General features: G+C 39.5%; 1 protein-coding gene across 14 annotated transcripts in view; it reads right to left on the bottom strand.

Moving 5' to 3' along the window:
- The window catches only part of SUGCT (succinyl-CoA:glutarate-CoA transferase), a 338,446-nt gene that overhangs the window by 195,590 nt on the left and 117,828 nt on the right, over positions 1 to 25,028 (bottom strand). For 10 of the 14 annotated variants that reach the window (XM_052795879.1, XM_052795895.1, XM_052795888.1 and 7 more), the window contains 2 exons: positions 11,179 to 11,250; positions 6,277 to 6,374 (listed from right to left, as the gene is read on the bottom strand). The exons of 2 other annotated variants lie outside the window; for them this stretch is intronic. In XM_052795879.1, the coding sequence (XP_052651839.1) occupies positions 6,277 to 6,374; positions 11,179 to 11,250 (170 nt within the window). Of the gene's footprint in view, positions 1 to 4,940; positions 5,227 to 6,276; positions 6,375 to 11,178; positions 11,251 to 25,028 lie in introns of those variants that run through there. 2 more of the 14 variants (XM_052795905.1, XM_052795935.1) reach the window with 2 other exon arrangements.

The following is a 25,028-nucleotide window of genomic DNA, read 5'->3' on the forward strand; positions in this document are numbered from 1 at the left end:
GAAACACCTCCATATTGTAAAACGCGTTACTTATGGTTCCCGAATAGTAAAATCCAGCATGTTCCAGAATTAGTTCCTTTTGGATTCAGATAATGTTAAACTATGCACACTAGAAATGTACTCCTTTTCCTAAGCCTTCCTCTCTTTTTCTCAAGTAAGCAAAAAGACTGTAGCTTCTATAGTTATGACAAAGGAAGTGCAAATTAACTGAAAATCAGCTAGGTAAACACACATCAGTAAAAAGCACACTGAGAATAATGGAAAGCTGTATTGATTTTTGTTGCTGTTCTTTTAACTACTCAAGGGGAGTAAAAGCTAACAAGGGTCAGGTCAAAAAGCTCATTCAAAAATCAATGAAAAGATGTCCCTTGATTTCAGCAGCCTTGTAGCTAGTAACGTATGTCATCAGAAAAAAGATATCAAGTTCCTTTTCAGGAAGGATCTTGAACTTCACACATGTATGAAAATGCTTAGAGGTGAGAAAAGAACACAGAAAATACACATTAGCTTACCCAGTCCAAAAATCAGATGTTTGAGACATTTTGGATCTCTCTCAGTTGCACACATAGAATGCAACATGAAAATAATAACAATTTAAAACAAAGCATTTTAAATCAAACCATGACAGTTCGGTAGCTGATGACTACACAGCTCAACCATCTTTGCACTGATGGTGAGGCAGATGACTGGGGAAAGTAAACCTCACCAGCTGTGCCCCATTGAAGTCAATTACCTTTCAAACTTCAGATACCTGTCTTGCTGAAGCAGTAAACAACCAGATGCTCATTCCTGTAATGTTATCAACAGTGACTTCAGTCTACAAGGCTCTTGGTTTAGAAAAAGAAAAGGTGGGGATGGGGAAGGAGATTTACAGAGACTGGGTGTGCCTCAACAAGTGTGAATTTAACAGTGCTCCTCATCAGGCAAATTAAACATTTTACAATACACTTTCCCCTTTAGATGCTCTCCTCTTCTGTTACTAGGTGGAAACAATTTAGCAACGATCTCATTAACTGAGGATCAGGTTCCTCTGTGCTTCCTTCCTGCTCATTCCTTTTCCCCTCACACTTATATACACAACATGCAGCTGTGGTGCACAGTCAAGAATAAGGGCTTTAAAATATAAGAGCTAGGAATAGAAGTTCCACTCTGAATTGCTTCCAGCCCTAACACTTCTGAATTTAAGTCTACAATAATTTAGCTATAGCTGCAGGAGCACTAATCATGATGAATTTATGTGTTCTTCATTATGTGAGCTGCTTCACTTTAAAAGGCTGAAAGCATGTCTGCTATTCCCCCTCCCACTGCACTCATACAACCCCACACCCTCTGTTCCATTTACAGGTTATTTCCCGAAGTACCTTGGAGAACGTGTTTAGCTGCACTGTCTTAAAACGTGTCTACATTACTGAGGGTAATGCAGGGTAGGATTAACATTCAACTTCTGGAATAATTTGAAGGAGGAGGTCAACAGATTAAGTCCCCTTCCTCAAAGCAGCTTCTCTTAAAACTGGCATTATACCAGCTTTTGCACAGATGCATCTCAAATTTCATGCGCACACTATATATGTAAGTCTTGACATACGTATGTATACACACATACACACACACAAAATAATCCACATTGTGCCTGGTACTATTCTGTTCCAGAGGAAGCAAAGGTAAAAGTGGAACAGAGGTGGGGGGAGAACGTTCCAACAGTTAAAACTTGGTTCTCTTGGATATATGTACATTTAACTCACAAACCAGAAGTTTCCACTGGAAACATAAAAACCAGAGTGCTCTGTAGTCTGTCAGTTCTCACATGAGCTGGGAGTCTCGGGGGCCTCTGTAGTAGCCATTGAACCTGACCTCCACCCAGGTAGGGTCATTTTAAATTTGACTTTTGGCACACACCCAAGAAAGGAAGACATTCAGAGGCAATTTGCTTTTGTCAGAGTTGTGCTTTGTTGTCATTTGGGGAAAATGTAACCTAAATAAAGAGGAAGATACAGAAGGCACCAAAGCTTCCTTTTGTGTAAAGCAAACGTAGTAGATGTGCGAATGTCAGCAGTGGGAGGAGAAAGAGGAAATAAGAAGCTGGGGGAGCCATAGGAAGTGGAGGAAGATGATGGGGACAGGAAAAAAAGAGCATAGCAGGAAGAGGACCAGAGATAGAAAAGGGACGACACCACCAGTAGCAAAGCAAGTACAAAATATCGCACAGACCTATATTCTTCTTCCCTGTGAATATCCTATGACCTACTGGTCCTTGCAGCAGTGTACTTATTTCCCTATAGAAGACAGAACTGAAAAACACTCCCCCTCTCAAGATGTCTGGGACTGGTTTGTGTAATTCCCTCCTCTTGCCCCAATGTGAGAGCTGGGTCTCTCAGAAGCAGCATACCACTCCAGTGGTCTACCTTCCAGTCCCTTTTATTGAGATCTGACAATCTCTGTGGATATGTGAATTTATCCTCCGCTACCTGCTCTCTCCCTCTCCCTTTCATGTGTACCCTACAGAGGGAGTCGAGATGCTGTAAGCAGACAGCAAGCTGGAGTGAAGAGCTAAGGACAGATGTGCTTCACTCTTCATTTCTGTCAGGGAAGAGAGAGGATGATAAAATTCTTCCTAAAATGAATGGAGCAATTCACACCTCTCAGAGCTGTTGTTTCAAGCTACATTTATGTCTCAAGCCATATTCATCTCCATCTTGTATTGTCACTCAGCTCAGGACATCTGACTGTGATGAATAGGTCATTTTACACCTTTCTGAAAAGTCTTCTGTTTAAAGGTCAATTTCTTCTAAGTGCTCTATAAGCCCATGCTTATCTAACTGCCTTGAAATCTGGCACAGTTACTGCAGGTGGTGAGTAGAATTACTGATCTAAATCTGAGGTCATCTGAGTCAAGAATTCCCAAGATACATCCTTTTTAAAAAAAACAGTGTTCCTTAACATTGTCCGATTGTACCAATGCTTCCTTTGTGCACACATCTAGAATAAAACTGTGGCCAAAGAGTCTCAGTTGCTTAACATTTACCCTAGCAAATGAAAGGCATCAACTGTTTCCTTGGTATTCAGAGTTCAGATGTTTTTAAAAACTTCAGCTCCACACATGCAGCGAATTAAATGCTCTGGACTTCAGGGAGTTCCTGACCCTTTGAGTAGGTCTGAGCATCTCCTTCTATTCCTAAATAAAACCTGGGAAATCTTTTTCCTTAAGAGGAGGAGGTTAAGAATCCTTCTTCCTGCACTTACTAAGTGCTCAGAAGTTAGACGTGAATTGCATTTTGAAAATCAAGAAAAATAGGAAAAGAAAAGGTATGTCATACCTCTGGAAATAGTTCAAAAGAGATAGGAGGAAGGGGACAGGTTAGATAGGTCAATGGAAGCCTACTCTAGGCTCTGGTGGCACTCAGCTCAATAAGGTTATAACAGCATCAACAGCTTAGAAAAAAGTATGTACATATCTACCGTGCAACAGCAATGATATATGCAAACAACTGCAGAGCACCAAGTATCTGCCATACAAATGGTGCTTAAAGTACCAATGACTTAGTGAAACAGGAAGGCTGTATAAACTGAAAATGGCAGCAAAAGAGGTTGGGGGAAAGGGAAGGAAACACAAATATATGTTTCCTCTCATGTGCTTCTAGTCACCATAATTACTGTTGAGATGCTGAGACATAGACCATATCCGTGAATCTTTTCACTGGCCTTATCAGCAGCAACACTCTCAAAGGATTCCACTCCAGGACCATGATTCCCATTTATGTTTCCAAGCATGTACAAAAGAGAAGGAACATTTAGGAATGACCAGATTCCTATACATAGATGCAAATTTCTACCCGCTTTTTACTGCTCAGCCTGGCACACCAAACAAGTTTGCTGACTTTTTCCATTGCAACATCACTGCAAAAAGCTGTTTTGCATCAAGTTGTACACAACCTGCCTGGCACAGCATCAAAATCAGACATGGTTGAATGGCCTGACTAATTCCTTAAAGGACTTTCATGTTCCTTTTTGCCTTCCACCACACAAAGGAGGGGCTCATCTCAACAAAAGTGACTGTAGTAGAACTCATGTCAAGAAAATCACAAGTCTGCTAAGCTGCTCCAGTTCATGTCTCCACAAATTTATTTTGAGGTGGATACCGGTGTACCTATAGTGAGTGAATGGGAGGGTCTGCAGGTGTTTCTTTCCAACTAATGCACCTTAGGTTTATATTTTCCATGTGCTGGAAGCTGCAATACTATCAAGCAATCAGTGATTTAATTAAGGTATTTTCAGTGAAATTCTGCCATTACTATTTTGTCATTTCCCTTCATTTCTCAAGGGTTGACATTTTTCAGCACTAAGAAACTATTCATTTAATTCTCTAAATAACTTCAAAAATGAACCACATATAATTTTACAAACAACTGTGCATTAGTGAATAAAAGTTACCATGGAACGTGTATGGAAACATACATTAGAATGCTAAAGGTGTTTGTTATAGTCAGTGTTTTAAAATTGAATGCAAGATGAATTCACAGTAATATGATATAATAGAATACTATTGGAAACATCTACTCCAAAAGTATGTATACAGTCACATACTTGCACAGAAATTACACAGAAATTCAGCCTAAATGATGCTAATAAAACAGAACATAAACTCTGACAAAAAAAGACATAAAGCAGTAATTGAAAGAGCAATGAGGTAATCTGATGAACTAAACGCTACAGATATAAAAACTAATTAGAATTCTAGCAATTCATTCAAAGAACAACTGCTCCTTGAACTTTATCTTCTTATTCAGATATTGCCCATAAAAAAAAAAACCTGTATTCAAAATTAACCACAAGCAACAACCTAATAAGTAATTGATCTGTGGATGGCAAAACATCACTCTCATAAGGTACCAGAGTACATTAGATAAATGCCATATTAAATGAAATGAACTCCAAGTAATAAGTCAACACGAACCAACTTTGATTAAGTGTCAAGAATGTAAAAGCTCAAAAGTAGGTCAAAACATAACTTTTGCCTTTCAAGGGCTTAAAACTTATAGGAAGAGTGGGTTCATCTGTGCTATCACAATACATTTGTTATACGAAGGCAAGCAAAAGATGAGTTCCAAAAGTTCATCATGAAGAGCTGCACCATAATTATTTGAAAATGCAAAGTCACCTGATACTTCAGTATTTCCTCAGGAGCAGGACACCTGAAAAGGGACAGGTAAGACAGAGACAAAAGTGCACCTGCAACAGGAATACGCAAAGTCACTCCCTCTACAGCCTTTAATGTAAGGTGATTCTGGTTCTCAATATCCAAAAAATGTGTGGGGTTGAGAGGAAGGGGAGGGGTGTGCTACTGAAACTCTTTTTTCAGATAGAATGAAAAGGGGGGCATCAGACTTAATGCTCCTAAAAAAACCAAAAAAATTGCCTGAATGATAATTGTTACACATTTGTTGACAGAGACTCATACGGGCCAAGTGTCAAAACAATAGTGTGAGTTTTCTTGAATCATTGACAACAGTAGCTATACTGCCCCTTCTGCTTGTCCCCCAAAGTATGAAGTGTTGCTGAAACCACCTTTGGGTAGCTTTAGACAGATTAGGTTTTTTCTTATGTTATATAAATGTATCATCCTTTCCATTAAACAGAAGAGCACTCCACAGAAATACGGCCTTCTCAAACAGAATGAGGAAGATAACTAAGCTATTTTAATCTCTCAAATAAAAGGTTCCTGAGCTTCCTCTTAAATAATTTTTAATTAAAGTATTTAATAGGATTATTCCCACATAGAACACTAAGCATATATCCTTTTGATTTCAAAAGGACTGACCCAGGGAGAATTTGGGGCACACAGTACCACAATACAGAACCAGTAGTGATGGAGTAGCATCAAGTGGAACTCCCTTAGATACAGCAATTCTCAGTGAAAACTTTAAAATCCCAGTCATAGCAAAAGCAAATGGTGCTCCAAGCATTTTATTTCCAGGAGTTACATTCATCCAGGAAAACAGAAAGCACTGGTTGTTTCGCTAAAATTCAAGTTAATGGTTAAAAATAAGTTAAAATGGTTTCTGAAAACTTAAATCTGTGGTCTGGCTTCTTGCTAGTCCACACTATAGTCTGTGTGCAAAAGGCAGTATATTTAACATCAGTAAGTGTTCTCAATGCCCTTTTTAAAAAATAAAGTATCTCAAAAGAGTAAAGTAAAATTTTCACATGATGAGAGTTTCTTATACATGACTATTTGCATTAACAGATTAAATGTCATTTCTTCCCTTTTAATTAACTTACCGGGTTGACAATATGTCAATAAGTTCTTTTCTGTTCTGGACTCTGAGTGTATTAGTTCTGTATCTGGAATCCTTACTAACTTCAGGCAAATTCAGGATCTAAGTAAAAATAAAGGTGAGTAAGAAATGTGCTTGGCAGAAGATATTTATATAGCTAAGGAAATTCATTACTGATTTAAGATAGCTTTCCAAAAATCCTTACTTCTCATTAATCTTTTAATATAGAGTAGTAAATTAAGAAAAGATAATGCCTCCTGGTTAATGTTACATAACAAGTACAGAAAAAGACATAAATTAAACTGAAGATCCAAATCTTAGTTGATAGCTTTCACCATTACCTAGGAGAAATTCTTATTGTAGAACACTAAAAAGTTTGTAAGTTATTACTGTGAGGTTGGAGAGATCTGTGGGATTATCCTGCACTAAGTTATATGTCACAGAATAAGAAATATGACTGTACTTCATATGCTAGACTGAGAAAAGCTAGGACAATGTCTAAGAATATTTCTTTCCACTTCAGTAATTTCTGTCAAAAAGGCAAAAAAAGTGAAAAGATGTTTTTTCTATTGAAATGTCATGGTTTTTCTTTATGATTTCTTCCAAAAGAATTAATAAAGAAAATAGGTGGTATAACCTCTAAGAAAGGAGAAATATATCTTCTATATGTAACTCCCACCTGGCACATTAGAAATTTAACCACCATGCAAACACAATATGTATTATACTATAAAGGGAATTAAATGTGGAGAATGAGTCTTAGAATTTTATAGAGGCATTTATGAGACAGAGTAGCTGTGTGGACAATTGATAATTACTATATATCTATTCATGCCACAATGCATTTATATAGGACATAAATAAACAGAATGAATTGTGCTTTCCAAGTCTAATAAAAAATATCCCAATAACATCAGCTACAGAGGAAGGCAGAATAGAAGCTTACAAAGAAAGAGACTGTCACATATTCTTCATGTATTTTTACTCACTAACACACACTCAAGATCAATTTTTCTTATGATGAGTCTTATAATCATTCTAAACATGCTACATTTTTTTACAGGGCCATTTCCAAGATGGGTTACAAAAAACTAGTACTGGCTCAAAGCTGACGTCCCTATAGCCCATCATCCTATCTCTGCCTGTGGCTGAGTGCAGATGCTTAGGAAGAGCTTAAGAACGGGGCCAGTCCTTAATACTCATCCAAACTCCAGCCATCTTTAGATTAGGGCATTTCTGAGTTGGAGCTGTTTTCTATGTATTTAGCAATCCTCAGTGGATGTTTGCTTTATTAATATGTTCAGTTGCTCCTTGAATCCATATGCCTATGTACTACCACATGTAAGTGATGCATAGATTGGTGTCAATCTCTCTGATATTTGCCTCAAACCTAAAACTCTACTAATTTCTCTGAGACTGGTTCAGACCAAGGCCACTACCATTTAATTACTCCTCACTTTGCTGGAGTGAATAAGGATATGGCTTCCCTTCCAAGTGAATAGCTGTTGATGACATAAAACAATCAGCAAAACAGATAATCTTTCAACAGATATTTGGAGATATTCAAAACAGTCACCTTTGACATGGTTGTCACCTAGAGTGACAAAACTAAGCATGGAAACCAAGGTATCAGTAAATTATGTTAGAACAATGACCATATTACATAACTTTTCTGCAGATTTTTATCTGCAAGGTAACATAAAACATCAATCTAGCATCTTCCATCAACACTTAATTCATAGCATATTTTCTTTTCCTTCTATTTTTACACAATCCACTTTATGAAAATCACAACATACCATAATTTAGCTTTAGAAAATGTTCTTTTCCCACCTGAAAGTTTAACAATAATATTGGTACCCCCTTAAAATTACCTCTTCTTTTTAATACCGCCATTTTGGAGTTACAAATCACTGCTTCAGAGAAAAAAATCATGCAAGGTTGTTCAAAGTAAATGATAGTGAATACTTATTTATGAGAACTTAAAAAAAAAACACCACAAAAAATTAATCAGAAACCTACGGTTCCATTTGATGAGTTATATGAAAAATGATCATATGGAGTTGCTCACTCTACTGTTTTAATTAATGTTACTGACTTCAGCTTTAACTTAATGTCCATCTGTTGTAAAGCTGCATTTCTATATATGTTCTTCTCAATTTTTTTGTGACTAACAAATGCACATTTGAGAAGTTATTCACTAATGTGCCATTCATCTTCCTGCATCACGCTGTTATTTTCTTTATTTCACTGTGACCACTTGGAATGAAATTGCTGTTCTCTGTTGCTAGGCCTCCTTCAAGCTCTAAGATGCACATTCAGAGTTTACGCTCTCTGCATTTTGTTCCCCCAACACTAGCAAACCTGTTTGTACTCTCCTTTGCTGCACAGAAAAGCTCAGTCTTTTGAAGACTCTCGCCCAGTATTCCTATTTAGACCAAAGCAGCCACACATTAGGATGTGCTTTTCTAGCACTTGACCACTATGTACTTCAGCCAGCAGTGTTACAAAGTTTTTTCTGCAGTTATCCAAGTCCCCAAACAAGCTACAGTTAATTGTCATTGATTTTGAAAACATCACAGTGAATTATTCCAGTTTTTTCTTTCTGCTTGCCTGAAAAGATATGGTTGAAGCAGAATGTTTGCAATTGTTTACAGCTTGAGCCAGCTGTTACATCTCTAGAGTATGTGTCTTCAGGGCAACAGCTTCCATACAGCCTGTATTTTTAGCACCAACTCATCTCAGAAAGGTTCTCTAATAGCAATTCCAGTGTTTGAATTAGTGGCCTCTGCATTTACTAAAGGTTCACTAGGGTGTTGCAGGCCTTCCTGTAATAAAGTCCTCTTCCTTTATTGGCTCTCCTCTTCACGGTGTTTTAAATTCCAAATCACCTTCAACTTAGCACAGAGCATAACTCTAACAGGTTTCACAGCATTCCGAAGACTTCTGCATCACTCCATTTCTGGGCAACGTAACAGCCCAAATCCATACCTACAATAACTCAATAAGGGTAAAATGACTGCTCTTTTTAAAAACAAATATGATAACTGGTTTATAGAAAAATCTAACCATTACCCAAAACTTGGACTATTTTTTCTGGGTTTTTAATCTCTTTGAAATGAGAGCAATCATCATTTTTCCATGTTCTGTACCTCCCACTTTCAATTCTAGAAATAACAGAACACATTTATAAGGATGAAACAAAAAACCATCAGCCTGCAGACTAGGGCTAATATTCATCTCACTTAATTTTAGTCCTACAGATTCTGAGGTAACACAAATCGTAGAAACGTTGCCTCACCTTCTGGGGTACCATTCACTCCTTACTGATTACAGAGGGAGTACATAGCACAAAGTCACACCATAAGTCCCTCAACTGCACCCTGAAGTGAGGTGAATGCATGGTCTGAATTTTTAGTGCCTTCTAACTCACACCATGGTGTCAGAACCTCCTGAGCCAGATCTTCAGCTCTGCCTCACTCAAGGGTGGCAGGATGACCAGTGTTTGGTATGTAATTCTTCACTTCAGGTGACAAAACACCAAGAAGACATTCACAGCTACATCCTGGGACTTTCAGGAAAGATTTCCTTTATAAGACAATGAGTCTTTGATAAAACTGAGTTGTGGTAGGTAGACACTTATGCAGTCATTAGTCTTCATTCATTAAGATAATGACCACACTGTAGTGGTTAGACACCTGTATGAAGAAAACCCACTGAGCAAACTTTGAAGAGGTTAACTTGTTACTTATTGAGCGAGCCAATTCAAGCAAGCGAAAGAGACCCCATCCAGATAGCAAGGTGGGGATATGTACCCCAAACTGTACTAAGAGAGAATCACAACAGCACTGTCTTCTTATACATATTCCAGTTATTAGTTGTGAACATCCATGGAAATGTGAGATGTCTGACATTAAGAAATGGAGGAACATAATGCTCAGTCTCCTGAGTGTGATTAATTTAGGTTAAATATCCAATTTCCCAGAGAAAAACCACAATGGCAGAAATAAGGTAGAACTCTCATTTTTAAAAATGCTGTCTAATGCTATATGGAAAACTCCTTACATATTACTGGGGTCTTTTGTTTGGAATGCTGCTACACTTTATTTAGAACACTTTTTTCACTACAACCACTCCTTCTCTTTTAAAATGTATTCACTGTACAGGGAAAAGAAATTCCAGGTATTAAAACAACAGGAAAAGAGTATGTGAAAAATCCAAAACTATTTTACAACTTTCCAAGCTACTCTCTGTGAAAACAGAATTGCCGGTGTCATGTTCCTTCAGTTCAAATACCAGATTTTGAAGGCAGCAGTCCTGTTTGAAGATTTGTTCTTCAACATCGTATCTCTGCACCACTCCAAAGTCAGCCTACAGTCCTGTAATATTTCTTTTCTAAGAAGTCCACAAGTTTCTCTGTGAGCACAGACCAGCACATACTAGCATTCGAAAAGACTACGCACTCGGCTACTGATTGAAGTGGCACAAGAACCATCCATCCCCTAGCTTTACTTCATTAATAGCTGTGCCTACCGTGTATTTTATGGAGAAACAGTGACACATTTCTTCCTGAAAAAGGCACCAGTGTGACTTCTGTGACATTCACCATTCCAGAACTGGAAGGTTGCTAGCTTGTTCATTTTTTAGCTAATTAGCTGTGCAGCTGCACAGACTTCAGAAGGGGTTCAGCACCCACAAGTTTCGGAATTAGGGTGTTCTGAATACAGAGGCAAAGCACAGAACCCGTATCAATCCCCTAAACTACCAGCCAGAACCCCAGGGTTAGAATTTATACTCGCTACTTATTTTCACATTAAAAGGGAATTAAGAAGCAATCGGTAATTATTTACTTAGTCAGAATGGAAACTATTACACATTTCTGTACTGTCGCCTAACACACCATTACCTTGCACACAGTGACAAACTGCTGATCATTTCCAGCTCCCACCACGATGTAGCCATCCTTGGTCTTAAAAGCCTGGAAGGACAAAGATAAGTGATAAACTGTAACTAAACTATAAAATATTAGCACATCTTTTAAGTGAACTTTGTAAATAATGTTCAAATGACTTCCTTAAACATTTCCATTCAGACCCAATCTCTAGTTCTACAGAAGTGGCTCAAAGTCATCCACAAGGATGGATGTGGCCCTACTGATTTTTCTCAAGTTTTTCTAGAGTTGAGAAGTTACCTTGGTTAATAGTTTATTTGCTGAAAACGTGCCTTGAGGCATCCTGAAATTTGCAAAGGTGTCCCACACTTACAGGGACTGAGAAGGATTTACCAGGATAACACTTACTTGCCAGGAGTTATTTATTCAGCTTTGCTCTTAGCCTGAGTGAGAGCAGACAGCTGCACTGAGGTGTCACAGACCCTGACCAAATATGCCAAAAAAAATAATTGCCAAATAGCAATGACAAGTTAGGGACTCTCATGGGGATGAAAGGGATAGACTGCATCTTTCCAGCTCTTCAGCTAGAGATTAAGCTATCTCTCTGGTCAGTGGTCTCAAGACTGAGCTCCTGGAGAAAATGGGACTTCTCTTCCAGCTTTGAGGATTCATTACAGTGGCCTTACTGGCACATTTCATGGTGAACAGAGCATTTAACTGGGTACAACATAACAGCTTTCATTTCAGTCTAAATCAACTCTACTTAGATTTTCACTGGAAAAAAGAAAATCTGTAATTGGCATCATCCTCGATTTTTACCACTGTGTCATGGCATCTTCCAAAATTGAATAACACAAACAGATTCCTCTTTCCTCCACGCCTCTCCCTTACGAGGGTGTGTAACTGCAGTTTCAGTCATACGTGTTACAACCACAATTTTCACAAGCATTTGGGAAAAATCCTTTCACTATTAATTTGACTATAGTGCAAAAGGCCAGCACAGGCTGGTGCACTAACAGTGATAAGGCCTTGCGCTACTTTCTTGCAGAGAGCAAAACTCATGTTCTATTCTTGTTTTGGGTTTGTGTGGTGCGTTTTTTCGGTAGCGGGGGAGGGGGCCGCAGGGGTGGCTCCTGTGAGAAGCTGCTAGAAGCTTCCCCGGCTCCAAGTCGGACCGGCCTCTGGCCCAGGCCGACCCCATCAGTGACAGTGGTAGCGCCTCTGGGAGAATAAGAAGGGGAACCGGCAGTGGGTAGCGGGATTGGAACGTGAGAGGAGCCCCTCTGCAGACACCGAGGTCAGTGAGGAAGGAGGGGGAGGAGGTGTGCTGGAGGAGGTTGATGCCCCTGCAGCCCGTGGTGAGACGGCGGGCTGTCCCCCTCCAGCCCACGGAGGGGAGCGGGGGCCCCCGAAGATGGCCGTGACTCCATGGGAAAGCCCGCGCTGGAGCAGTCTGTGACTGAAGATCGGCCCGCGGCAAGGACCCATGCCAGGGAAGTTTGTGAGGAACTGCAGCCTGCAGAAAGGACTCACGTTGGAGACGTTCATGAACAGCTGTTTCCCGTGGGAGGGACCCCCCTGCAGGGGACGGGTGAGGAGTCCTCGCCCTGAGGAGGAAGGAGCAGCACAGACAAGGTGGGATGAGCTGACCCCAGCCCCCATCCTGTTCCCCTGCACTGCTGCAGGGGAGGAGACAGAGAGAACCGGGAGTGGAGTTGAGCTGGGAAGGAGGGAGAGGTGGGGGAAAGGTGTTCGAAGGTTTGGTTTTGCTTCCTAATATCCTTGTTTTGATTTGATTTGTAGTCAATTAAATTGATTTTTTTTCTTCCCCAAGTTGAGCCTGTCTTTTGCCCATGACCATAAGTGGGGAGTGATCCCTCCCAGTCCTTGTCTCGACCCAAGAGCCTGCCTTTATATTTTCTCCTCATCCCACCGTGGGTGGGGCAGGGAGGAGCGAGCAAGCGGCTGCATGGTGCTTTGTTACCGGCTGGGCTGAAACCATGACAGTTCTCAGAAGTCAATTTTTTTTATGAGCTATCATGTCCTGATCTACAGGTGTGAGTGCTTACTATAAATTTTAGTAAAATAACACTGTGGGAACATTTTAATAATAAAAAGTGTTCTCAAGCCACTATGGATTATGGTATTTCATGAACAGGAATATGCTATTCCAACTGGCAATCTTGCATACAGATACGACTACGTCCACACTAAGACTCTTTCACCATCTGGTATACTCAAAGCTTCAAAACTATATGTGGAAAATTATGTCCACTGAAATGCAAGTAACTGCACATCATCATTATGGTATCACTTGTTTGCTCTTGCTATGTTTCATTTCCTGGTAAATAGTATTGGTCAGTGATAAAGTTTCACAATTTATTTTTCGCACATTTAATTAAGCACTTCGGTCTAAGATGCTTAGCAAGCAAAGATGAAATTCAGCAAACATTTAGTCCCAAGCATGCAAAAAAAGTCCCACTGACTTGGCCCAAATACCGTAAAAGTCTAGAAGCATGCATAATATAAAAGGTACTGCATACTCACGCTGAGGAAAGCAATGAGCACAGAAAAAAGTGGGGAAAAGAATACAGAAAATAAAGTTGCATATGAATGCATAAACATTTTTTAGATGTATCTCTTCATGCAGATTTCTGTCTAAAACAATTGTGACAGATCCTGGTCTAAGAATATGTAAGACACTTCCCCCCTGCAAATAAATGGCTTTTAGTAGGAATAGTTATGAACTAAAACTGTCAGTATAAATTTACTACCTTTAGTTACAGGCAAGATCTGTTTTCTGAACACCCTGCCCAAATCCTGACCTGTCTTTGCTGATGCTCTGAATTCTAAAACCAGCCACACACATTTCACACAAATTATGGGTTAAACTCTACATGTATCTGTGTGCATGTGTAACAACATAGTTTTTATTGGTGTGACCACCTACTACTAAACACAAATTAGAAATTCTTTTACACATTCTTTTAAACTTCTAGTCTGGATGCCTATTACAGATTGCAAAGCCTACAATATATGTTGTATGTACTTATATACAGATCCTCTTCCTCCGCACTCCAAAATATATTTAAATTGGTAGTATGGGCAAATCTTAAAGAGTTAACTATTTATCAGCAACTTCTTTTGAGACTCACATCTCTGTAAGATGACTGCAATCGCACAATAGCTGCATACCACTGGGAAACATGCATCTGCACCCGTGGGCTGCCCCTGCAGCAGCGGAAGTCACTCTAAATTTAAGGGCCTGGTTATTAGCATGTGTGCTTCAGTTGCTTTGCGGAATGTGTGGGAAAACTGATTATTCTTAATTGCATTGTATGTCTAAAAAGCTAAAACAACAATCATGTCATCCTTACACAACAAAAATGGTATCATAATAAATGCAGCAATGTCTTTTTCCATGAAGCTTAACTCAAATGTCTTCGGCTGCTATTTTAAGCTTCCTGTTACAAAACAGCTGATTATTTGCCAGTCATTGCTGCTGATAAAGCAGAAACTTCCAAATGTTATTAGCACAATATTGATGCCAACATTTAAGGGTGATAACAATGGTTTTATTGTTAAAACATTTTATTGTTAGTTTATTTAACTACAGGTTACCACAGGTTACTGTCTGGTCACAGAAAGCTTCACAACCTTATTATATAAAGGAGAGTAAGGGCAAAGTGCAGACAGATTTTAATGAGATTTTGTTTTGATAAACTGCTGTCCATCACATCGAATCATTTCACATTAGCACAATAAAAGGCACTACACACACAAGGCAAAAGTCTTTTTCCCATCCCCTTTTTCTGAAGAATGAGGCCTTCTGATAAGATTCTTGAGAGCACGAGCATGATTTAACCTGCTACTCCCATGTGGTATTCTGAGCAATAGGACATCACTCCATGAATACAAGAAACCTTTGCTCACCTTGAGTACTGTGTTCAGTTTTGGGCCCCTCACTATAAGAAAGACATTGAGTTGCTGGAACATGTCCACAGAAGGGCAACAAAGCTGGTGAGGGGCCTGGAGCACAAGTCTTATGAGGAGCAGCTGAGGGGACTGGGGTTGTTTAACCTGGAGAAAAGGAGGCTGAGGGGAGACCTTATCACTCTCTGCAACTACCTGAAAGGAGGCTGTAGCGAGGTGGGTGCTGGTCTCTTCTGTCAGGTGGCTGGAGATAGGACGAGAGGAAATGGCCTGAAGTTGCGGCAGGGGAGGTTTAGGTTGGATATTAGGAAAAATTTCTTTACTGAAAGGGTTGTAAGGTATTGGAACAGGCTGCCCAGGGAAGTGGTTGAGTCACCATCCCTGGAGGTATTCAAAAAGCATGTAGACAAGGCACTTAAGAACATGGTTTAGTGGGCATGGTTGACAGCTGGACTAGATGATCTTAAAGGTCTTTTCCAACCTAAATGATTCTATGATTCTATAAATAAAAAGGAGACAAAAAAATTAGTCCACATCTTAAACATGGAAAAGGCAGAGACAGACTGCAAGCATCCAAAGGTGTAGCTTTTCAGTATGGTGTGAAAATGCGTTCAGGTTTCTAAGACGACAATTTGTAAATTCACACTGAATGATATATAGTACATGACATTAACGTATGCATGTTCAAAGCCAGATCTCAAGGTCCAGTGTGCATGCGTCAATACCTCACACTAACTAATGGATGTTACAGGACCTCATTAAGACTCTGCACTTTTCCAAACTTGATCCTAGAACACTGTGTATACCTGAGATACTTCGTGTACTGAAACATTTTAACCTCCCTAAACACGTTGAATATAATATAAACTCTATCCACCTTCAGAAATGTCCTAAATGGTTTACAAGTATTGTCCAAAAATGTTATACAGACTGTACAATAAAGATGAAGGCCAAACTTAACCTTAGCTTATTATCAGAGCGGACAAAGACTTGCTGAGATAATGTGAGGCCAGACTAGCCAGCCTTTGCACTGCCCTAAGTCAATACTCTTTCAAAATCTGCCAGCTTTGATGGTGTTAACGAAAGACCATCAATCTCTTATATTTATTGCCTGCTTTATGAATTTTAAGCCTATATATGCTATGCCAATCATCAATCATACATAAATATCTTTGCATATGTTTCACTTTGCATGTTGATTCCACAAACAAAACTTTAAAATGTAAGGGACCAATTAAAAGATATGCCAATTCCAATAAAATGATCAAAAGTCGAGGTCAGTTTTCAGTATTTGAATCCAAAACACAGAAATCAAAACAACCTGAACATCTGCTGCTACATATGGTGATGCTTTATTCCACCAGGTATTTATACACATTCATAAGAGCTCCTCGAGCCTCTTCTCCATTCCTTCAGGATAAACAGTCCTAGCTCTCTCAGCCTCTCCTCATATGAAAGATACTCCAAGCCCTTAATTATTTTCATGGCCCTTCACTGGACCTGCTCCAGTATGAGCACGTCCTTGTCCTACAAACCCCATAAGTGGACCCAATTGTGGACCCATAACTGGATCCACTGGTTATTCGTCCTCACCAGTGCTGAGCAGAGGGGAAGGATCACCTCCCTCAACTACTGGCAATGCTCCTCCTAATACAGACCAGGATGCTCTCTTCATCACAGGGGCACACTGCTGGCTCATGTTCCATTTTTTTTGTCCACCAGGACCTCCAGGTCCTTTTCTGCAAGCTCCTTTCCAGCCAGTCAGCCCCCAGTCTGTACTGATGCACAAGGTTATTCCCTACCATGTGCAGGACTTCGTATTTCCCTTTGTTGAATTTCATTAGGTTCCTGTTAAGCCATTTCTCCAGCCCGTCAAGGTCCCTCTAAATGGCCGTACAACCACCTGGTGTATCAGCCACTCTTCCCAGCTCTGTATATTCTGCAAACTTGCTGAGGGTGCACTCTGTCCATCAACCAGATCACTAATGACCATGTTAAACAGTACTGGCCCAGCGTACCCCTGGGGATGCCACTAGTGATTGGCCTCCAGCTGGACTTCATGCCACTATTCACAACCCTTTGAGCATGACAACTCAGCCAGTTTTCATTCCACCTCAAAAATCTTAATCAGCACTGTTGAGGGAGGGCAGAGCGAGGACACTTCATGGTCTAGTCTCAAAAGCTATTGGCAGATAAATCCAACACATGCTGAAATACAGCCTCCAGCCATCACAATTATTAGGCAGCTTCCCAGTGCCACAAGGACTGTCAAGGTCAAATGCAAAGGATCTAAGTGCCATCCAGGCAGAAACTAGATGTTACTTCCTCACAGACTTCTCAGGAAAAAGAATTTGGAGGCCAAACAATACTTGGAGAGACCAACAGAACAAAGCATTGGGTTTTTTAAATTGGAGGATTATTCCATATTTAGGAGAGGTTAATAGCTTTAATTATCTGAACAAGCTACTGATTATTTTCATTACCAGTTACCATATTGGCCCCTTTACGGATAATGGCAGTCAATGGTCAAAATATTTGAAAGCTTCCAGGCCTCCCCTTGGAGGAAGATTTGCACTACATCAGGTATGGTAAAAGGATGTATTACTCATCTTTATGAGTTTTCTTATCCGATGTTCCCATGTGAATAACAGTTGGGATCTGTAAAGATACTTACAATCCCTTTTCACTGGCAATAGCTGATGTTAGATACCCTCAGATTCAAAGTATCTTGCAAGACAGCACTGTCTTTTGATTCATAAAGTTGAGGAGTAGCATCTCTAAAAGCATCCAGTGATGGATCATGAGGGGAACAGCTGAGGACTTGCGGATAGTCACTATGTATTGGTGAGTTCTGGAGCAGGGCTTATAGGGTAGTAACTTTTGAATGCCTTCTAACTGCCGTTGGTTTTACAGAGCAACAGGCTGATTGGTCCAACTGGCATCGTGAAGCAGCTTGCTTTGATTTTGGAAAGACACCATCCTTTTATAAAGGCTAGATACAGTATTTCTGTATGGTAGGTGTTTGTCAACACAACAGGGAGCGCTCTCAGGTGGCATTAAAAGAGAGCACTCCTCTGAGCTCCTTCCCAAGGTTGGCATAGGAGCAAGCAGCTTTGTATGAAGGCTGAACAAATCTTTGGGACCAGCTGTGGACAGTTCAGAACAAAGACACCTACTTGAGAAGTTTGTAAGCATAAAACCAGAAAACGCTAAACCAGTTTTTTCAAACAAAGCTTTGAAACATATCACCAACATTTTTTAAAAAGAGATTAATTTTCATATGCCACTCCTTCCTCTCCCCTCCATCTTCCCATTTACAGCAGTCTCTTCACTCACTCACAGAATTGGCAAATAATTACTCAGTAAAACACTATGTGACCATACATACGTCTATGTTTAGGTGTTTGAAGTACTTCCCTGGTATTAATAGGTGTGGTCAAAGAGAAAAGCTGGTCTCTTACAGGCTTAGAACCACAGAAAAATTGCAATGTTACTTTTAATTTACTGCTTAATTTGTCTTCGGTTACACTTTGAAGTTTCCAGTGTGATATTTGATTCAATGCAAAGGTCGCTTAAGGACGAGCATTCTCTAGTCTTAATGTAGATTAAAGGCTGCAATTAAGAAAGTGATGTATTCAGGATTTCACTAACCTGTACACAGGCTCTCTTCTCCTGCCAACCAAATGTATCTACAGCACATGTTGATTTTTTTCTCTCTCTGACCCTACCAAACTCTGGTTCCCAAATACATTGAAGAGTAGGAGATCCTCATTTTTTCTTCAGATCCAGAACAGTTACATTCCTTCCAGATGTAATAAACTTGGCACATCATTTCTCTACCTTTACACATTGGTTTGAATAAAATGTCAGCTGTGCCACAGAACCATGGAGTGGCCACATTCTTTTTTCGTTCAAGGGAAGGGCACAATCCTTTCTTAACAACTTAGTATTTAATTACTGTAACAAATGGGAACAAGACCAAGAAGTTTGGTCAGCGGCAGTTCTGAGCAATACATATAAATCATAAAGACCACACACTTTGAAACTATTTGCCTACTTTGCACTCTCTTCCAGTGAAAGCAAACAGTAAAAATAAAAAATGTAAATTTCATGGACTGGATTAACGTATGCTAAATGCTCTCACTGAGCAAACTGAAGAGCAGCATTCCACACAAAGTTTTCCTTTTTCCCTCTGGTCTTCTCAATCCGCACTACTTGTCTCTCTCTTCACTGCCATGTTGCAGGACGTACTATCCTGCAACTTCACAGCTATCATAGTCTACCAGACAGACCAGTATTAAGAATATCTGCAATAATTCTCTTGCAGAGAAGAGAAGTTTGACTGGATGCCATGAGCTTGTGGGAAAGGTGTTTATGGTAAGACTAGGAATGATCACTTTGGTCTCTGAGATGAGGCAGAACACTGGCACTGATGTCAAGGAAAGCACACCAAAGACTACCAACCAAGGAGATTATTCACTTCTACAGAACCCATGATCCATCAGACAATTTTTCTGATCAACCTTCAAGTTCCATATAAGTGTGAGCACAGAAAAAATGACTTTGCCTAACTGATCCAGGAGGAAAGCAGATGAGAGCCATTAAATGTGCTCTGAATGCACCTTACTGAAAGAGGCAGCAAATTTAACACAAAATCACAGCATCAGACAGGATTATCTACATTTGGCATTACAGTGTATTACTCTGAACACTCAGGAAGCAAGACAGCCTAGTTCTGCTCTCCAGACCGTGTCAAGTTTTTATGCAGTTGCTGCCTAATGTGAGAAGTATAAACTGCTGGGAACACACTGCAACTGAGGCCTCTCCAATCCCAGCTCACCGTCCTAAGAAATAGGTTGGAGACAGGATCCCTCTCTCACTCTTCTTCTGGTCATATGATATTCGCACTGTTCATTTCCCAATTGACTGGATGCAATAAATAGATTTGTAATCTAAAAGTATCAGTTGGGCATGCTATTTACCAAAAGACTTTTATAGCTTTTATTTCACATTCAATAGTGCAATGGATGTTAACTTTGGATTGCATACCCTTATTTTTAGAGATGAGACTTTTCTCCTGATCATCTGAAAGAACATATGCTGCAAGGAAATGAAACCATTTTCTTAATTTTCTAATGAGAATGCAATATACATCTAGCCTTACCACCCAAAAAGCTGTTTAAAAACTCCTGGAAAAGCAGTGAACAACTTTAAAGTGGGAAACTTGTCACTTTCCCAGATTTCTAAAATTTTAAATACCTAAACTATACGTCAATTAAAAATAAATTCTCTGGTATTGTAAACTGGCATTAAAACTGTTCCTTGCTGTTGAAAAATAAAGTATCAGGCACAGAATCACATTCTCCATTGCCACATTAGTTTTCCATTCGTTTTTCAACAATGAAATTACACACACACAGACACGCACACACAAAATAAATAAACTTTAATCACTGTATCACACTGGAGCCAGTGTAATTAATGTTGTGTCAGCATTTCCATTTAAGCCACCATTTTCAAGGGGTTTATAGCACAGCCATAAAAATTCAGTTAGGTTGAAATTAAGCAAACAAGGTCTTATACAGCAAGAAACATTTAAGTATATATACAGACAGCAGCCAGTTACTACTTATATGGGAATTAAAATAGATGCTTACTGATTTTAAAGGGCACTGCAGAGCTATTTTTTTAAACAATATTTTTCTCAACATTTTTTTTTCTCAACATTTATAATAATCTCTCAAAAGCCTGAATCCAAGCTATGTTTCCTTACCCTTTTTCCTTCTCACACAATAGTTCACACAATTTCGTCCCATTTTGGGATTGTAAGCATTGTTTTTTTGTTTCAGTTTTAAAGTAAAAGAATGCAATGAAAACATTTCTTTTGAAAAACAACACACATGACCACAGTCTGATCCTGATACAGGCCTCCAGGAATTACTGAAGAAGAAATGACAAACAGTCCTTACACCTTCCAAAAATCATGAGATATAGCTGTCTGGAAAATCTGAGTACTCAAATATGAGGTTTTAAGAGTGCTATTTAGAATTTCATTCTAAATGAGGTCCTATTTCTGTTTTCAGTAGAAATCATCAGAGCAGTATTTTTGTCATTATTTCTGTCCCTTTTCCCTCTCTACTCTTTGGCTTTAACTGATGTAGTGGTACAATTTCCAAAGGTGAGCTTTGTAATACTGACTACCTTTTTGGTAACTCATACTGAGCCAATCAGCCTGGCATTTCGAGCTGCAGATAGAAGACCCAGTGCAAGCAACCTAGAACTCAGACTGGGCAGGCAGTGCTATTAACTTAAGGGTCCTAATAACTTAATGTCCTGCTATAAAGAAGGCTCTTCAAAAAGCTGAGCTGAATCATTTATGAGTTTCTCTGACAACCAGCCAACTGAGAAGAGCAAGGGATCAAATTAGCACTGATGCTGACGAAAATCAGCAAAAACACCAATGAGGACATAACAATTACAAGGGTGCAAAATTGGCTGCATTTCACAACCTGGCACTTTCACAGCTTAAAATAAACAGCACTCATATTTGAAATCTGCCACTTAGCTGCAGAACAGGATGGACAAAGGCAGCAGAAACTCCACTTCATTCTGCCAATGTGCCTTTGCCCTATTTTGGAGATTTTTTTTCAATTAATGTATCTCTCAAACAGTATGTGATCCCACATACTATTCAGTAGACACAGTATGGTGAACCCGGTTGAAAATATTTCAACCTTGACTCTTCAGTATCCTTGATTTGTGGTTTTAAGTCAGATTCATTGAGGTTTATTGCATGTAGGTTGTTTTGGTTTAAAACACTACTTTATCTCTAATCAAGGATTTAAAAATTGAACTGGCCAGACATCCAGGACGCACACTACTTAAAGTCCTGAATTTATGCCAAAAAAACCCATTGCCAGGCTACAGGAATAATGCTAGTGAGATCTATTTTAAAAAACTGAAAAATAATGCTTGATGAGTGGAACACTTACATATGTCTAAAAAAGTCAGAAGTCCCCTTCCTCTTCACTTTCCTGTAAATTTGTATTAGGTTTCCTTAAAACTATAAAATTCAGACTTCTGTTTTTCTCTTTTTTTTAGCGTTCCCCATTAGTCTGAGAAATATTGAAATATAATACCACATTACTACAATTACGACATTTTATCTACCTCAAATTTCACATTATTCAATTGTTAAAGTTTGAAAATCACTACAATTAGAAATTAAAACCTTTTGAAGGTTTTAATTAGAAAATTAGAAATTACACCTTTTGACAACTTAAAACTGTGCTGGCCAATATTTAACCAATTTTTCATTCTACCAACTAATAAGTCAAATTATCTGCTGAGAAAGAGCTGAGGAAATCTGCGTGGTAGTAGTTACTATTTTAACACAGATCTTTACATCTATGGCTTGTAGAGTGCTTTTGCATAATAAACATAACTATCCTTTACAAAAGAACTTGTTCTGGAGAATCAACACAGTGTAAGTGTGCTTCTACTATCGCAGCCTAAAATCTACATCGGATTTTATCCACATTTGTACAAAATCATCTCCTTGCACCCCTCGCTCCTCCCAAAGTCTGACGGACATAGCTATGCCAGTAAAATGGTGGAAGAAGGCAATAGGAATAGACAAAAGGAGGACAAGTAGAATATCCCACCTTTCAAAAAAGATCCCACATTCTTCCCCAGCAGATTTGAAAGGAAAAAAAAAACCTTAGTTTCCACTCACAGGTACATCATGCTGTTCTTTAACAAACATGCTTGATTCTTATTAATTGCTAGGTTTATTTTGAGGTTTCATCTTGCCTTATGCTGTCATAATTTTGGGGGGTCTCTGGGTGGCCGAGGGACAGCCTCTCTCTCATACAAGAGAGTATGAATATGCAAATGACAATTTTGATTTAATCATGGGAGAATCCTAGGAGCCTGGGGCTTATTTAGGGCAGGATCCTGACTCTGAAGGTCACCCAGTGCCACAGAGTTTTAATTTCTTGGCATGACCAGCCAATCTATTTCCACTGTCAATCTAAACCCTTACTTTTCACTTTCTTAAAGAAAGGCCCAATTGCAAACCACAGTGGCAATTTAAAAGGTTAAGAACCATGACTATATTCACCTCTGCCGAACACTATGACATCAGGAAAAGTGCAAAATTACTGCATTTTTGCCACAGATAATTGCCGTAAGTTGATACTGAACACTGTACCAGCATCGCTGTACCTCAGTCAACTGACAAATGAGCATGAACATACACTGCTTCCACTAGTCTTTTGCAAAAAACACATATTTTTTTACATATTTTCATAATAAATAATTTACAGAAACTAAACCAAAGCAGGTGCACACAGCACTGCAATTAAATTAGATGTCAGTCACATGTAGTCAAACAAGTTTAAAGCTACCCACCTACTGCTATCCATATACCATAGCACAGCCATGTTACAGTCTACATGCTAACACCAAAGATCTCCAGCAAGAATGAACATCTCAAAGAACAGATGATCCTTGTTACAGAAATGACCCCAGCTATCGAGGGGCCCAGTCTGGCTATGGCTGAGGGATGGTGCCAGCAAGTCTGGAGGAGCAGCCTGGCACCTGGCCTTCATCATGCTCTCGCCTCCCTCTTTGTTGAGCTGGCGAAGTCAAAGGGCTGGTCTCCTAATGATCCAGATGGCCTTCTGGTGACACTGGGGTTGGCATCAAATGGGCAGCAGCAAGCCTGGCACCCAGACCTGCCATTGTGCTGGGAAGGACTAAAATGGGCCACTGGCAGCAGCTTGGCCTGTTCTTGCACCCCTGATGACAGCCTGAAGTGCTGCCTGCCCACTGTTCCCTGGAGTTGGCTATGAAATGACCTTTCACAGAAACAAGGTTCTTGTCCCTTGATTATATGAAGCTGATTATCTGACTGCCTCACTTGGGGAGGGGGAAGAAGGAGCAAATAGGGAGAAGAGGTGCATGGATTTGTAAGGGCACTCCTCCTTCCCACAGGGTGCTGATGAAAACATTAGGATGGTTTACAGCTTCCTTTATAACAGTACCAAAAAATAATACATAGAGAGGAGTAACAAAATGCATTTAAATGGTTATATTAATTAAGACAAACAGAGACAGCTTTCAGTAACAGTGGGATACTGGTACATTTAATTTCTTTCTAATATATGTTTCCTTTCACAGTTACAAAGCTTGGGCATTTTATTAGACATTGACAAAGCTGTGTTTATAAGTGGGAGAGATTGCTAGTGAAAATTATGCAGGGAGGCATACCAATGTTCACATCAAGTTACATACTGAAGCATAAGACTTTTTAGACAAAGAATATATTTCTCCAGCTACTTGATTTGTATTTTTCTTTTCAAAATCTGCACAAGTTAAAAGAAAATACACCAAGTGAGCCAACAAAGCAACCTTGAACTGCCACAAAGAATGTAAAATCAACTGAAACCATTGGGACATATGGTTGTCCACTGAACTTCAGCTTCCAAATGAAAATGGAGGTTGTATAGAATAAGATTTGTGTTCTTTTCACGTACAAAGAAAACCCTGGTTTTCAAATGTATAAACCAGGAGGACATCCTTTCCCCCCCACACACACAGAAGGTTAAAGCCCACTCAAAATCTTTTTGGTCTTAAAATCTGATGGAACAGGAAAAATAAAAGGAATTCTATGGTGACATATGATTGCCTACCCCGAGTGTTTTGGCATTTCAAGGTTTAAACTAGACAATCTGTGTTCCTCTATAAGAGACTCTGCCCAAGTACTGAGGCCAGCTCAGGCTATCTGCCTTCATATTTGTCCTGGTTTTCAACGCATCACAGAACATGAACTGAGCCTCATCTTCCTAACAGCCCTTCTAGAGCTGCTACAGGTGCCGTGATACTTGTAAAATGCAATCCACAATGAATACACTGCTAATAGTACCCAG

This window comes from Harpia harpyja, chromosome 1, assembly GCF_026419915.1.
Source record: "Harpia harpyja isolate bHarHar1 chromosome 1, bHarHar1 primary haplotype, whole genome shotgun sequence".
Classification (NCBI taxonomy): domain Eukaryota; kingdom Metazoa; phylum Chordata; class Aves; order Accipitriformes; family Accipitridae; genus Harpia; species Harpia harpyja.